Genomic DNA, 15309 nt, shown 5'->3' on the forward strand with positions numbered 1-15309 from the left:
AATTATGATTTATTTAAAATATAAGACATCCACATATTTGTATCTTGCAAATTGCTCAATAACCAAGAAACTACCACCTATGATAAACTGACTGCACAGGAGGCCGTTGTAATGCCTTAACACCACCTGCTGCGATTGAGAGTTCATGAAAACTAATTAGAAAACAAGCAGAGAAGTAGAAATAAAACAGACCAAACTTGAACATCAATTCCAGGATCTTTATTGCAACAATATCCTCTTTAGTATAAGTAATAGTGTAAACATGCAGTTGAAAACTTCCCTTTGTGACTTTACAGGGTGCCATCATCCCTAACCTGCTGGCCAACAGCAGCTATGTGGTTCAGGTGGTTGCTATTTGCACCAATGGACTCAGAGGACGATGGAGTGACCAGATTATAGTGGATATGCCGTTAGATGACCCTGGTACACACACACACACACACACACACGCACACACACACACAAAGCTCCAACAACACTGTTTAAATTGAGTACAATTATAAGTAAGTCTTTATTTCTTTCCTCTTTCTCTCTCTAGAAAGTGATTCTGATCCTGACGCCGTCACAAAGGATTTGGAAGGCCTCAGGGAGGTAGGGGCAGTCTGTCTCTCTGGTTTCACCTGACACCTCTCTGCATGTTGGCCTGCATTTTGCTGAATTACAGTGCTGAAGTTTGCCCTGCATTTGGTCATATCAGCGAACCTAATTATTATGCAAATTATTGTAATTATGTCAGTAGAGGCTTGTCATCGAGTGTTTGGAGAGCAGTACAAAAGGTTATACAGGAGTTTCCAGCGTGTTTAGGAGAGATTAAAAACAAAACAAGAAAAGAGTTTTTCTCACTGAGAGAACCAGTACAGCCTGTGCTCGTCCACAGTGCATTAATGGAGATTACTTGATTCCTTATTATCAGTTAATTTATATGTTGAAAAGTTAACCAAGACAGCTGCTCCACCACTGTGTCTTTGGTAGGATGTTTATATTCACTCATTTAATAGTAAGATAATACTATTAATTAATTATTAATTATTAATACTACTACTAATAATAGATAGTAGCAATGTTAACCTAAAAATCCTGACATTTATTTTTTACTCCTTCAACAAGGCCTGTCCCTCATTACCACACCCAGTATATGACCACACATCTTGTGACACAGCTCCACACAGTAGTTCTTTTTCCCCCTTGCGTTAGGTCTCATCTAAAGCCAAATCGGAGAAGCCAGAGAACCAGAATCAGGGGGATTTGTCTCCAGAGGACCACAGCCCTGTTGAGGAGATCCCAGTGGAGCAGACCAGAGTTTACCAGAACCAGCCTTCCCACCACCAGAACCTCCCGTTCCAGGTCAGCTCCCCAAAGACTCCCTATGAGTCCGCCGTTCTACAGAAACCTCAATCCAACCAGAATGGGAAAAAGAAGCCAGACCAGAACGGGTCTAGTCCCGATGATATGGATCAGAACTGGATTTACGAGGATAGTGATCCAACGCACGGGCCGCTCAATAACGCCGGTTTTGACAGCAATGGTGCAATATGGGTCACTGAGGTAACCGAGCAGCCGGGGTTCTTGTTTCCAGTAGCTCGGACAAACACGCTGCCGGCGGTTCGCCGACAAATCACAGAAGAGGCCTCATTGTCAGTGTTGCCACATCAGGTACTTCACTAAACACATTGCCTTTTTTTCTCCATGTTTTTATTTCCTTCATCCTTAAACTTGCTCAAATGTAAAATAGGGCTGCACATTATATCGCCAACAGAATATAACTTGGCGCAATAAGCACATTGTGAAAGACACTTTTTTGGGTTAGTTGAAAGAAAGATCCAGTATAAAACTGCACTGGTGGTGATTTTACATTTTACATTCAATTCAATGTTCAGTTTGTTCGATAAAGTTGGGAATTATTTACTTTTATCTGTTTTAAATTCAACAAACAAACTGTTGTATTTTAGCAGAATACTGAAAGCAGCAGGACTGAGTACACTTTAATATGTGTTTATTTTATCGCAAGCAATATTGTTGTCGTGATATTCAACAACGTTATTGCTTATTTTCCTCATATGGTCCATCCCTAAGGTATCTGTGTTGCCACATCTCGTGAGAGTTTGGTCCCGAAACAGAAACAGGTCGGGAACAAAGTGAATTTTTGTTCCTGACGTGTGTCTGAAAAATGCCATTTTATTGTCCCAATGTTCTGGAGATACGTGGCTTGTGAAAAATAGGTCCAATGTTTACTTTGGTGATATGGGGCGAAAGGATTGCTCATAATCAGTGTTCACGTTCACTTCTCCCATTGGAATCAATACACTCAGGACCTGCCGCTAGTCTTCTAAAGAGGCATGGCCACGGTGAAACCCACGTGACACAGATACAGGAAATTACTCTGAGTCGGCGCATCTCGGTTCTAAACCGTCTCTGGTTTAACCAAAGATTTTGTCTCATGTTCTTGAAGTTTTCTCATCTATTGAAAGTAACCACCCCCAAAAACTCTTTTTGTGTACTGCCTCTTCAACTTGCAGTCAAGGGATCCCAGTACACAAGACCAAGCTGGAGAAAGTGGCCTCCCTTCTCCCCAAACGGACGTCTACACCCCTCCTGTGGAGGACGTCCAAGTCACAGATATCTTCTATGAAGACACAGTCAACAGCTCTCCACTAGAAAGCAACACCTCAGCTGCAACAGTGTCTTCTTCTTCTTCTGCTGCTGCTGTGTTGCCAGGTCAGAATTGATTGGACGAGATTCATGCTTTTTTTTTGGCTCTCTCGTTCACCAAAAAACTCTCTGGTTGATACTTTGAGCAGTGCCAGGAAGGAATTTAAGCTCATAAATACTAGAATAGGAACCAGCAGAAGATTAGACTTCCACTGGACGCTTGCCAGTGATTTTGCTCAGATAAACACTGGCCACTGATTGTGTGTTGACTTTTAATAATTTTTAATTGGTAGATTAATTTGATAGTGATAGGGAATTTGAACAGTTGCTGCTGCTCAAGTTGTAATCATTATAACAAATGGCATCTGTCATACGTTTGCTAACTTTGTCTCACAAGCCCAAAACAGAAGTAAGTGAGTCTATTTTACTGTATACTTTGATTTCTTTAGTTTTATTCAGTCATAGATTTGTCAGCAATTCTTAAATTTTCTTGTATACGTGAAGATCCTAAAATTATAAAATTACAAATTGTTTTTCTTTCTTTAGGACTTTTTTCTAGGCATATATGGATGCATGAGACAATGATAAAAACTTAATTCTGTGTAGTTACATATTGTTCTCGCATTGCAAATTTAGTCTCGCATTGCCAGACCTTCCTCCACAGTGGAAGTGATACTGGCATTTCTTTAAACCAATCACAATCGTCATGGTTTAAAGAAATGGGATGGACCAGCGGTGCCTTTGCAAAGTAGTCTGTGGAAGGAACTTGTTCTGCTGGAACATGTGTACGTTCAAAAGTTCTTTTAGTCGTGCAACAGAAAAGTCAGATTGGACAGAAAGTCTAGCTAGCTGTCAGGATTTACCCTGCAGAGATCTGAGGAGCATCTGGCGTAATTTCCGGCAGCACCAGAGCAATTCCGGAAGTGGAACGTTGTCGAAATAGAGACTAGGTCCCGTTAGGTCATCATGAAAATCCTTCCACATCCTGCCATGCGGCATGGCCTAACATTGCCCCCGTAGTGTCGTGTTGTGGCTTTAACACGTTTCACGCCCCATCATCATTATGTACTTTCTATCCCCCAGGTAATAAAGTGGACAAAGTCTCCCTGCTGTCCTCTGAAGACAGCGACGCACCTGTGAGCAAACCTCTACCAGAAAAAACCACCTCCGATTCTTCCAGCCCGCCCCCCCTCTGGATCACGGCGAGGGCGGCCACCCCCAGCAACACGCTGGCTGAGTCCGTCTACAAATCATTCACCACCTCCTCTCTCCTCAGGGCACTGATGCATACGACCCAGCCCATGTTCAACGGTAATATCAAACACTTAAGAACGCCCTTTCTTGAACTAAATATTATTTAGGGATGTCCCAATCCACTTTTTTTGGCACCTGATTTTTTAAATATGGAATATCCGCCAATACAGGGTCCTGATCAGATACTTGTATTTGCCTAGATAATAAAGCTACACGCTGGGTTTTTGCTGTTGTTGTTGTTTACAAAAAAGTAAAGAAAGTAACTAAAAGATGTTGTCAGCTTAACACATCAATGCATTACATACACGTAAATGATTGGCGTAAAGTGATCTGACAAACCCTGGTCAGTTAAAAAATGCCCAAATGGGCTCCAAAATTATACTTTCCAATCTGATTGGGACATCCTTAAAGGTCCCATGGCATGAAAATTTCACTTTATGAGGTTTTTAACATTAATATGAGGTCCCCCAGCCTGCCTATGGTCCCCCAGTGGCTAGAAATGGTGATAGGTGTAAACCAAGCCCTGGGTATCCTGCCCTGCCTTTGAGAAAATGAAAGCTCAGATGGACCGATCTGGAATCTTCCCTCCCATTTTTCTGCTTTGCCCGCCCAGAGAATTTGGTCAAGGCCACACCTCCCATTTTGGGACTTTGGGACTTCAGATATGGTATTAGGGGACCACTAAGGTCTATATAAAAGCATCCAAAGAGCACCATGTCATGGAACCTTTAATTAAAAACTGTAAAATATACTTTACTTCCTATTAGAAGAAGCTATGCATTTATAATATGAGGGATTTTACACAACTGCAGAAATATATAAATATATATATTTTATAATATTAATATATATATAATATACTAATCTATATATATATATATCATATAACTATTATTATATATAACACAAAGTTATAATATATACACACACAGTATATATTATAAAGAATATGATGTAATATGTATATTTTCCGTGTTGAGTAGCAAGCTGGACTTAATTGCGGCGACTGATTGCATTTCCCCTCTGATAGCCTGCTGCTGCTAGGCTAATCACTGCCGTGCTCTGTAATCCTAGTGGCACGTTGTGGGGTGGCATGATGTGGAGAATGCTGGTGGTGGTGATGGTGGTCGTAAAGAATAAGATGCCGTTGATGATGATTAGAATGGTAATTAGCTACTCTCTGAACTGGTTTAGAAATGAAATATGCTTGAGGCATATTAAGACTCCACGTGAGGTCATATTATGAGTCTAGGCAGACTCAGTGATTAGCATCTACTTTTGGGGACTCCTCCTTCTGGGTCTGCTTTCTTTCCTGTGGTTCAATGGCGCACTCTGGTGGCTGTTTTCTCTTCTGTTCTTTTCATAAAATGCAGGGTTCACATCATCATCAGGGTGCCTCATCCTTTTTTGTCTTCAACAACTTGATTTATGGCATTTCTTCAATCAGGACCTACCTTCCATGTCTCTCTTCTTGCATTTTGTGTACACTGTGGGCATGATGATGATGGCCCTTGCTGAGCCAAGACACTGTGCTTCTGTCTGAATACCTTTTCTTCCATCTTTCCTGGCATGACAAACACATTTATAAAAGGACACCTCTCATTACTGGTGTCCTGGAAAAGTTTTTTTTCCCTGCAGACTTTTACTTTGGCTTTTCTTGCAGCAAATACACCCGAGTTCAAGGTTGAGGAGTCAACCACTGACCAGTCCTCTGGCTTAACAAACTCCCCAAACACTTCTAGGGGAGTGATTGTCAATCCTGCAAATCCTGGAGACTTCAACCCAGAAGGGGGATCTGCTGAAGGAGCTTCATTCGCGCCTCGATCACTCAACCCTTTTATTGAATACATCAGTGGAGTTCGCCCTTCTCCCACCCTCCCTGAAGATAACAGCCGTGGTATTATCTTTCCTCATAACGACAACTACTCCTCTGAAGAGCACTCTATTGTCCGTCTACAAATAGATTTAGAGCACCCTGAGATCACCAGCGCTTTGCGTTCTCAGGATCCCTTCATCACTGAGCACTCATTTTCTTTGCTGCCTGATTATGGCCTGAGTACTATCAAATTATCCAAAATGAACACAATTGAAGGAAATACCCCAAATACTTTTCAGAATCAAACTGACGGTAGGATTGAAAATGATGTGAACATCTTGCCACATGCTAACTATGAAGATGAAGCCCGGACAAATGGACATAAAGAAGACCTCAACTCCTCCTCAGACACATCTTTCTTTGATTCTAAAGGTTCAACTTTTTCCTTTCCTAATAATTCAGAGCAATCCAACACAGGCTGGTCAGCAGAGGGAAGTGGATCCGGCTCTGGCTTTTACAGCAACAGGCTCAATCAGGAATCTGATAGAGTCACTACAGTCATGACTGACCTTTCCACTGTTCCCAATTTAACTAACTGCGACAAGGTGGATGATACTGGGGAAAAAAGTAGATCAACAGGAATTAAGATGGATAGTGAAACAGATACAGGTGATACAGATGGGGCAGATCGGTTCACTCTTTTAAGTACCAAGAAAGAGTGTTTAACAGAGGCAGAGAAGGAAACAGAAGAGAATGAAAGTGAGAGTGGTAAGGAAGAAGAAAAGATAGAAGGGGAAGGAGTACACAACGCTGGGAAAGTGGATGGTGAAACAGATGAGCGTGCCAGACAGCTTAATAGTACTGCCGACAGGGGCATGTTGGAAGAGAAAGCGGAAGAAACTGAAGTTGAGACTGGAGTAGGAATGGCAATACACACTGAGACCGGCAGTGGGAATGAAATTGAGTCCAATTTTCAAGTTTTTCCCTGGCCTGAGGACATCAGTGGTTCTGGAGGAGCGGATGCAGAGGGAAAACTAAAGAATGTCAGCAATGATAAAGAAGTCGTCACGGCTGTAGGTGACCAGGAAAGTGATGAAAAGGGGGATGGAAGGGAAGACGTCAATGAAGAAGGTGTATCTGGAGGAAGAGATGGTCTTCAGCTGTCTGTTACTCAAGACAATCTTACAGCGGAGTTCCCACTGTTTGACAGCAGCGAGGAAAGCAGCGATGGTGATGGAAGTGATGAGGAGGGTGGAAGCTTAAGTCCTGACAGTCACATTGTTGGGGCTAACAACAAAGAGGTGGACGGTGAAGGTAAAAGAAATGGAGGTCTGGGCAATGAGGAACACATCAAAGGAGGTGGTAAAGAGGGCAGTGATGCAGCTGTCATTGGAGAGAGTTTGCAGCAGCTGTCAAGCATGGATGGGTTGTTGTTTGGTGCTGCAAGAAGACCCCTGTTGGGGCGTCCTGTCCCCCTGCCCAGACTGACAGAGGGCAACAAGGCCACAGAGGAGGAAATAAAAGGTAAATGTTACTCAATGCCCAGATTTTCCCCAGTTCTGCCTCTCTGCAACAGAATAAGCCTGGGCAGTTTAGTTTTTTTCCCCTCTCATATACTTCTATCCTTTCACATAAGTGCTAAACTACAACGTTTGAGTTTGGTTGCGCCATAATCACCTAATAGACATTAAACGACACAACTCTGTTATTGCTTGTGGAAACATAACACTTAAAGCTGCAATTTTCAATATTTGGATATAAACGGAGGATGAAATGGCTGTATGTAATGTAAAAAGCTTGGGTCTTAGTGATGAGCACGCACAGAATTACTACCCAACTCTGGCGTTCCTCTCAGCTCTACGGGGAATTCAAACATCTCTCAGCTCAGGGATTTGATGGTCCGTTCCGCAACAATCAACCTTGTCTTACAGCCGCAGCAGGCAGCTGTTTTCAGCCAAAAAACATCTGATTGTATGCTACTTGCACCCTACTACTATTGGAGCTGCTGAAAAGCCAGATTTCCCCCAGAAGTTGGCAGATACAAAATTAAAGCTATAAGGAAAGTGAATAATGGACTTAACACAGCAGACCAACAAATGCAAATGTTATACAACTATATATAATTTTTATAAGGTGATTATATGTAAGTGTTTACAATGTAAAAAATGTGTTTACACCTAGTTTTGCTGCCCTTAAGTGGTAAAAAACAAACTATTAAAGATTTAGGTGTGACACATCATTTCTCTTTGTAAAGTTTGAAGAGCAGTTTGAATCACTGCTGTGATCAAAGCTAGAGTGAAATATGTTGTTATGGACTGCTATTGTTTTCAACAAATACCTTTTTCCTTAAAAGCACCTTTTAACAACAGTTTTAGTGCTACGATATATGATATTTGCTGTATATATACTCTTCATAAATACATCATAGTGTCAGGTGCGCACTTGGTCATGGAATCCTTGGTATATAAACTAACTTGAAACTAAAATTGTCATACTGACATGATCTTTGTGTCTTGTTTCCTTCTATCACCTGTGCTTGGTAACACTCCCACTCTCTCTGTTTCGGTCTCTCACCCACCCGGCCCTTCTTCTTCTGCCCCTCTTCTCCCTCAGAGGGAAGCAACAGCAGCCACGAATCTTGGGTCGGGCTGGTCGCAGGTCTGGAGAGGGAGAAGAGGACAGTTGTTCCTCTGGCTGTCGTCTCTACTCTCACCATCCTCTGTCTGCTGGTGCTGGTGGGCATACTGGTCTACTGGAGGTACACACCCACACACACACACACACACATACACACGCACACACACGCGCGCACACACAAGGACGAAAGGTTGAAATCTGCCTATATCAATTTCACCGTGTACTTTTTTTGTGGTCTTTTATTGACATTTGTTTCCATGCTATGTAACAAACAAGAAACAAAGCCATTCTCAATATGAGACAGCAATGCACACACAGTGAAATAGAGTCACCGAAAGAGAAATGCAAGAAAAGACAAAAAAACATCCCACTTAAGAATCCAGCACCCCCGTATCCAAGCCACAACTCTTAACAAAATGTTCACTCCAAAAGGCTTTAAAGGTTCACAGCGACTGAGCTCCACATCGCTGTCGTTGACTCCTTTGCCCCACGGACAGGGGCTGGCGCTAGCTTTACATTTCCCGTGTACTTGACTTTGATTCTGATCTGTTTGTATCACAGAAACTGTTTCCAGGTGGCTAATTTCTACCCAGATGACAGTGCGTCACCTAAAGTTATATCAGCTCCATCTACACCCCTGCTGCTGGCCACTGGTAACACACACACACACACACACACACACGCACACTCTTTTAGGATTTTATTACGACGTTATCATTGTGATTATCAAACACCGCTGAGCCGCAACGCTAAGCACACTTTGGTTCACTCTTTTGTTGCAGACGGTCACGAGCCGCTGTCGGTGAAACAGTTTGTGAAGCATGTCATGGAGCTGCACACCACCAATACTTTCTCCAAGGAGTTTGAGGTGTGTGGAATGTTCCCTTCCCCTATGGGATTAGAGTTCAACAAAAATGTCTTACAAACAGCCTCAAGATAGTTTGGAAAAAAATAGCTGATGGATAGACAGTTGGGAGACAAAGGTTTAACCAGCATAAAATAAAGGGATTTCTTAGTTCTAGTTCATGTGCGTAGGTAGGCAGTGCCTCATCTGTCACAGCTCCGTAATGCTCCTCCATATCCCTATTAACATCATGTTCTATAGGGATATCATTCTGCACGGTGATAATGTGTATTGACAGCAGTATTCTGCAAGGGTTTGGAACTAACCATGGCAGTGGTACTTGGTCCCAGACTCCAAATTTAAATATGCAAACACATCAAACTGAACACACAGCTTCAAATTTGATATGCAGGTTTTAGATAAAAAAAATCTTCCTGTCACAAGCTTTCAGGCTTCTACTGAATTTGACATAGTGTTTTAGAAATGTATCATGTGGAGTATTGACTTATATTAAAGTGCTCATATTATGCTCATTTTCAGGTTCATAATTGTATTTAGAGGTTATATAAGAATAGGTTTACATGGTTTAATGTTCGAAAATGTACTGTTCAATCTTTGGGAGTTGCAGTAGCTAGGTAAGGACTACTAGCCAGTCAGAAGCAGAGAAGGAGGGCGTGCCATGCTAGCAGCTAGGGGAGCATTATAACCTGTGTTAGAAAGTGATGTGGTTTGTCACAGAAGTAAAGTCTGGACTACTATACAGCTGTTTGGAGCAGTGTGTGTGGAAAGTGTTTTCTGTTGGAGATGGTAAGTCCCTTTGGCGGGGGGGGGGGGACTTTGGGCTTTCTCACTTTGTAAACCTATAACATGCACAAAAAAAGATAACACAATGAAAGGAAAGGGGAAAAGCCAATAAAAGCATGATATGAGTACTTTAATGTATTTTAGATGATTAGGATGAGTTTGAATAGATACTGTACATCTGCATGACGTTTGTCACCTGTTTCCGAGCATGAACCTCCTGAGTAACACACACACAGAGATTCATAGAAGTTTACTTCTCCCGTGTAATTGTGAGTGTGCTTTCCCCCATTTTGTTCCAGTGTCGCTGCTTTTTCTATAGCTGCTGTAACCAACCTACATTTTAAATCAGTCGAAAACCAGAGGCTATATTGACTTTTAAATAAACACAAGCTTTTCAGGTATTTAGCACAATCCAAATTATGCCTTACAGTCATATGTTTACAGTGTAGAATAAAAAGCCATGGCCAACACGGTTGAAAGCTGAAAGCTCAGTTGGGATCATCAGCGCAATTTCCACATGGCACACCGCCTCTCTGTGTGTATCTGAACCCCATATTCCTGTACCTGCACTGACTCCCTGTCTGTCTGTCTGTCTGTCTGTCATTTTGTCTCTCCCCCTCCCACACTCCTTTCACCCCCTCCACCACCATCGTCCTGCTTTCTGCATCCTCACCACCCTCCATTAGATTGTCAAAGAATCCTATGAGGTAAGGCACCTACAGTATCACCCCTCCTCAGTTGCAGAGGTGTGGTTTTCTTTTCCTTTCATTACATCTAGGCGATTGTCCAAATAGGAGTTTGCGTTATTAAGGATTGTCTGAGGCAGAGCTTTCTCTCTGCTGCTGTTCTCTGCTTCATTGGATTGCAGTCTGAATTGGAAGCCAATTTACTGACACATTTTCAAACTGAGATGGCATTTTACTTATTTTGTTAATCTGCATTCATGATAATGTATAATAATGAAATAGAAAATGAAAATCCCACCAACTCTGCAGCTGCTTGTCTTTTTTGTAGTATCAGTCTCTTAATTAGATCATGAATCATGGCTTTTCTCTTGTTTATAAAGCTTTAGCATAGGAATTTGTCTCACACAATTCTTATGTTGTCCTCCATACACAAATCTTCTTAATTCTAGTTCTTCATTCACAAGGGCCTTTCTTTTTGTGTTGTTTTGTTTTCACTGTGGATACTTGACTATTGTATTGCAATGCCTACTATAGACAGCCATAGAATAAAAAAATTAAAAAAAGATAACAAAAACCTATTTGTCCAGATGAAAAACAACCACATTGCATGTTCACGCGTTTGACTCCAGTGCTCATTGTGCTTGTTAGCATGTTTAGCTTCCTCTGGGTGTCTAACCTAAGTCCCATTTGTGATTTCTATTGTTTTTCAGGAAGTGCAAGCGTGCACAGTGGAGATCGGCATCACTGCAGACAGCTCCAATCACCCCGACAACAAAAGCAAGAACAGATACATTAACATACTGGCCTGTGCGTCCCTGTTCAGTATGATTACTATTCAACGTAGTTATGTCTCATTGTAAAAGGCAGCGGTGGTGATTAACTGATTCACCTTTTCCTCTCCACAGATGACCACAGTCGAGTCAAACTGTCCAACAGTTTGGACAGAGATGGGAAATGTGGAGACTACATCAACGCTAACTTTGTAGACGTAAGTATGTTCGTGTCAGCCTTGCATGCTAATAGGCAGACTGCCACAACAAAGTAGTCTGAGTCGATTCAAAACCAGAAAGCGATTCTCAGCCAGGTTGGTCTTCTCCACCATTTTTAGAAATGTACATTTTGCATCCAGTGTTTTTTTTGACAACACAGCGGTTTTACTCTGCAGGGTTATGAGCGAACGAGGGCGTACATCGCGGCTCAAGGGCCTCTCCGAGCGGGCCGGGAAGACTTCTGGAGGATGATCTGGCAGCAGAATGTTGGAGTTATTGTCATGATCACCAACCTCAAGGAAAAAGGACGGGTAGGAGGTCACTCTGCCACCAGTCAGACACACAACACTGGCTTCTCCAAAGAGAGCCGATACATAACGTCTGATCAATACAAACACACACATCTGGCAATTTGAGCATTCATATTCCTTTAGATCATCAAGCTTGAGTTTTCTAATCTTGTGCTGCTTGTATGTTAACATGTCAATTTAATTTTGATGCCTTCTAACTTCATGTTACCATACTGAACTGTTTCTTAAAGTGTTGTCTTGAGTCACGGCTCTCTGATCTGTTGGGGGCAATAAGCTGACAGGAAGTGTCTGTTTTAGAAAAACAAATGAGATGAAACCTATGTATTCTTTTGCTTAGAATCAACTCAACAAGTTACACTATGGAGCTTTAAGTAATGTTTAAAATGTACAGTATATTATGCAGGTTTGGAAACAGTTTGAGCTGATATTCGAATATCTTTTCATTTAGCTGCTCTATAGGTATTAAATAAATATAAACAGATTCTTTGGTCACTTCAATGCTGCAGAACAAGCTGTAAAGTTGAACATGTTAGCAAACAGTAGGTTTTTTTACACATCCAGCAGACATAGGAACACTAGCATTCATTTGGAATCTTGTCTGTATCACCTGACAACTGTAAATCCAATATTGACTCTCTTGTAGCCGTGTTTGGTCTCCAACTCCTGAGGGAAATATCTATCTATCTGTCCGATATGTTCACCAGCTGGTTGCTAGCTTTGTCTTTGGGCCTTTTGGTGCTGGACAGGCAGTGTACGGTGGGTTTATCAGAGCTTTTTAACTGAATTCAGCTGCCTGCTGAAATTTTTGCTGGTGAGAGCAGTGAGAATCAATCAAAACAGTATAGTTTCTGGCCGTAAAACCAAGACAATGAGCTGAAAGATGATAAAGCGCTCCATGGAGGTGAGGAGATCTCAGCATCTCATTGGTCATCTGCTTTTATTTTATCTTTGTCCCCTTTGTACAGACAAAATGTGACCAGTACTGGCCGGAGGAGAACCAGGAAGAATACGGCCCGTACCAGGTGACCCTGAAAAGCAGCAAGACCCTCGCTTACTACACACTGCGGACGTTCACTGTCAGAGATACCACAAATAAGGTATGTCTCACTCACACACACACAACCAACACACACACAACACACACACACACACACACACACACACACACACACACACACACACCACCTCTCCTCTATCCTCTCTCTCTCTCTCTCTTCTCTCTTCTATCTCTCTCTCTCTCTCTCTCTCTCTCTCTTCTCTCTCTTCTCTCTCTCTCTCTCTCTCTCTAACAGAGAGTTTGGTATTGGTTCCAAGCCGCTTTTGTCAAATTTACAAGCACGTGCTTTGTAATAACACTCTTCCTGGTGCTCAGGTTTTCAGAGGAGAGTTTGAACACACCGTCTCCATTACCACTACACCCAGTGGCCAGACATGGGCGTCCCAGAATACACTCTGCCAGTCCGTCCTATCAGAGGATCTCCCAAGCGCGGGCACAGGAGATGGGACCCGTACTGGTACACTGCAGGTAAACTCTGTGTGTGTGTGTATGTGTTGTGGTGTGTGTGTGTGTGTGTGTGTGTTGTGTGTGGGTGTTGTGCGTGTGTGCGTGTGTTGTGCGTGTGTTGTGTGTGAGTGAGAGAGAAAGATTCTTTTATATTGAAAGGAGTTACCATTTCTTATGGTTTTTTCCGGTATATTAGTATACATATAGTATATAATGGCTGATTTCTTGTTTTTTAATATTCGTTCATCAGAATCATTTCAGATGAAGGAATCTGATAAATGAATTTAAAAAAATAAAAAGTGCATAGTTTGTCCACCAGAGGACGCTCCTTGTTGGCAACACTGAATTCTTTTTGTTCAATATTTTGTTCAAAGGACTTTAAGTTTCATATCTTAAGTTTGTATTGTTATACATTTTATTTATCAGAACTATTTTTATGTTTTAATGTTCCTTTGTTCTGTGGTGACAATAAAACAAATTATTATAATATTATTTTAGTGAGAACTCATAAATAACTACAACTAACTAATGTTAGGGAAATCTGTTTATGTTTTGTAACACATTTCTGGATTTCTTTTTAAAATATATATCAGCAAATTGGATTTTGATATAACCAAATATTTGTATCCTTTATTGGTCGAGCTCTGCCGTATACTGAATAAGTATTTTACATGTGATGTGTGTCACAGTGCCGGTGTAGGAAGGACCGGAACCTACATAGTGATAGACAGCATGCTGCAGCAGATCCAGGATCAGGGTACGGTTAACGTTCTTGGTTTCCTGAAACATGTCCGAACGCAGAGGAACTTCCTGGTTCAGACGGAGGTATACAAACACAGACACACGCGCGCACACGCGACACACACACACACACACACACACACACACACACACACACACTCTGTGCTGTTCTAGATGTCCGTCCAGTCAATCCTTACTGAAAACATACTGTCTCTTGTTTGTCCTGTAGGAGCAGTACGTGTTCATCCATGACACTCTGGTGGAGGCCATCTTGAGCCGTGGCACCTCGGTGACCTCTGACCTTCTCCACACTTATGTGTCTGACCTTCTAACCCCCGGGGCGTTAGGCAGGACGCGCATGGACAAACAGTTTAAGGTATAGCATGTTTTGTGTTTTGTTTTTTAGGAATTTAACCAACACTATGGTCATATTATTATCACACAAGTGTACGTACATGTTAACTGTTGTAATTGTAATTGTTGTGTTTCAGTTGATCAGTCAGCGTCAGGCCAAGCACGCAGACTACAGCACCGCCCTGAGAGACGGCAACGCTGAGAGGAACAGAGCCAGAGCTCTGATGCCTGGTAAGCAGAGCTGTGAAAGGTTTACCATTTCATCCACAGCCTGTTCAAAAAAGACACATGGTCGCACCCTTAAGTCAGTGGTAGACTGAGATGCGCCACCATATCGACTCTTGTCTCTGTGTTTCTCTATAGTGGAAAGATCACGAGTGTGTCTGACTGCTTCCAAATCCAACTCCACTGGGTACATCAACGCCTCCTACGTCATGGTAAGACAACGGGATTGTGTTGGTATCGTTTTTCGCAGTTTTTTAAGATATCAACAAAACTATTGCTGGCGGGTTTTTATGCTGCTTGTGCTTTCACAGGGACATCACCACAGTAAGGAGTTCATAGTGAGCCAGACTCCTCTGAGCAGCACGGTGGCAGATTTCTGGAGAATGATCTGGGAACACGGCGCACACACTGTTGTCTGTCTGCCAGACACACACTCTCAGGTATCTCTCTCTCTCACACGCACACATGCACACACACACACACACACACACACAC

The 15309-nt window shown here is 42.2% G+C and overlaps 1 protein-coding gene across 1 annotated transcript in view; it reads left to right on the top strand.

The window, feature by feature from the left end:
- Positions 1–15309, top strand: part of ptprz1b (protein tyrosine phosphatase receptor type Z1b) — a 100282-nt gene that overhangs the window by 81073 nt on the left and 3900 nt on the right. Inside the window, 20 exon segments of the mRNA XM_032505780.1 lie at positions 297–423; positions 539–591; positions 1195–1653; positions 2517–2715; positions 3733–3960; positions 8333–8477; positions 8918–9009; positions 9139–9224; positions 10691–10711; positions 11401–11497; positions 11596–11678; positions 11856–11990; positions 12956–13091; positions 13363–13449; positions 13452–13515; positions 14184–14319; positions 14465–14611; positions 14727–14820; positions 14953–15026; positions 15126–15254. Coding sequence (XP_032361671.1) covers positions 297–423; positions 539–591; positions 1195–1653; positions 2517–2715; positions 3733–3960; positions 8333–8477; positions 8918–9009; positions 9139–9224; positions 10691–10711; positions 11401–11497; positions 11596–11678; positions 11856–11990; positions 12956–13091; positions 13363–13449; positions 13452–13515; positions 14184–14319; positions 14465–14611; positions 14727–14820; positions 14953–15026; positions 15126–15254 — 2592 coding nt within the window.

Source organism: Etheostoma spectabile, chromosome 23 (assembly GCF_008692095.1).
Source record: "Etheostoma spectabile isolate EspeVRDwgs_2016 chromosome 23, UIUC_Espe_1.0, whole genome shotgun sequence".
NCBI classification, from domain to species: Eukaryota; Metazoa; Chordata; class Actinopteri; order Perciformes; family Percidae; genus Etheostoma; species Etheostoma spectabile.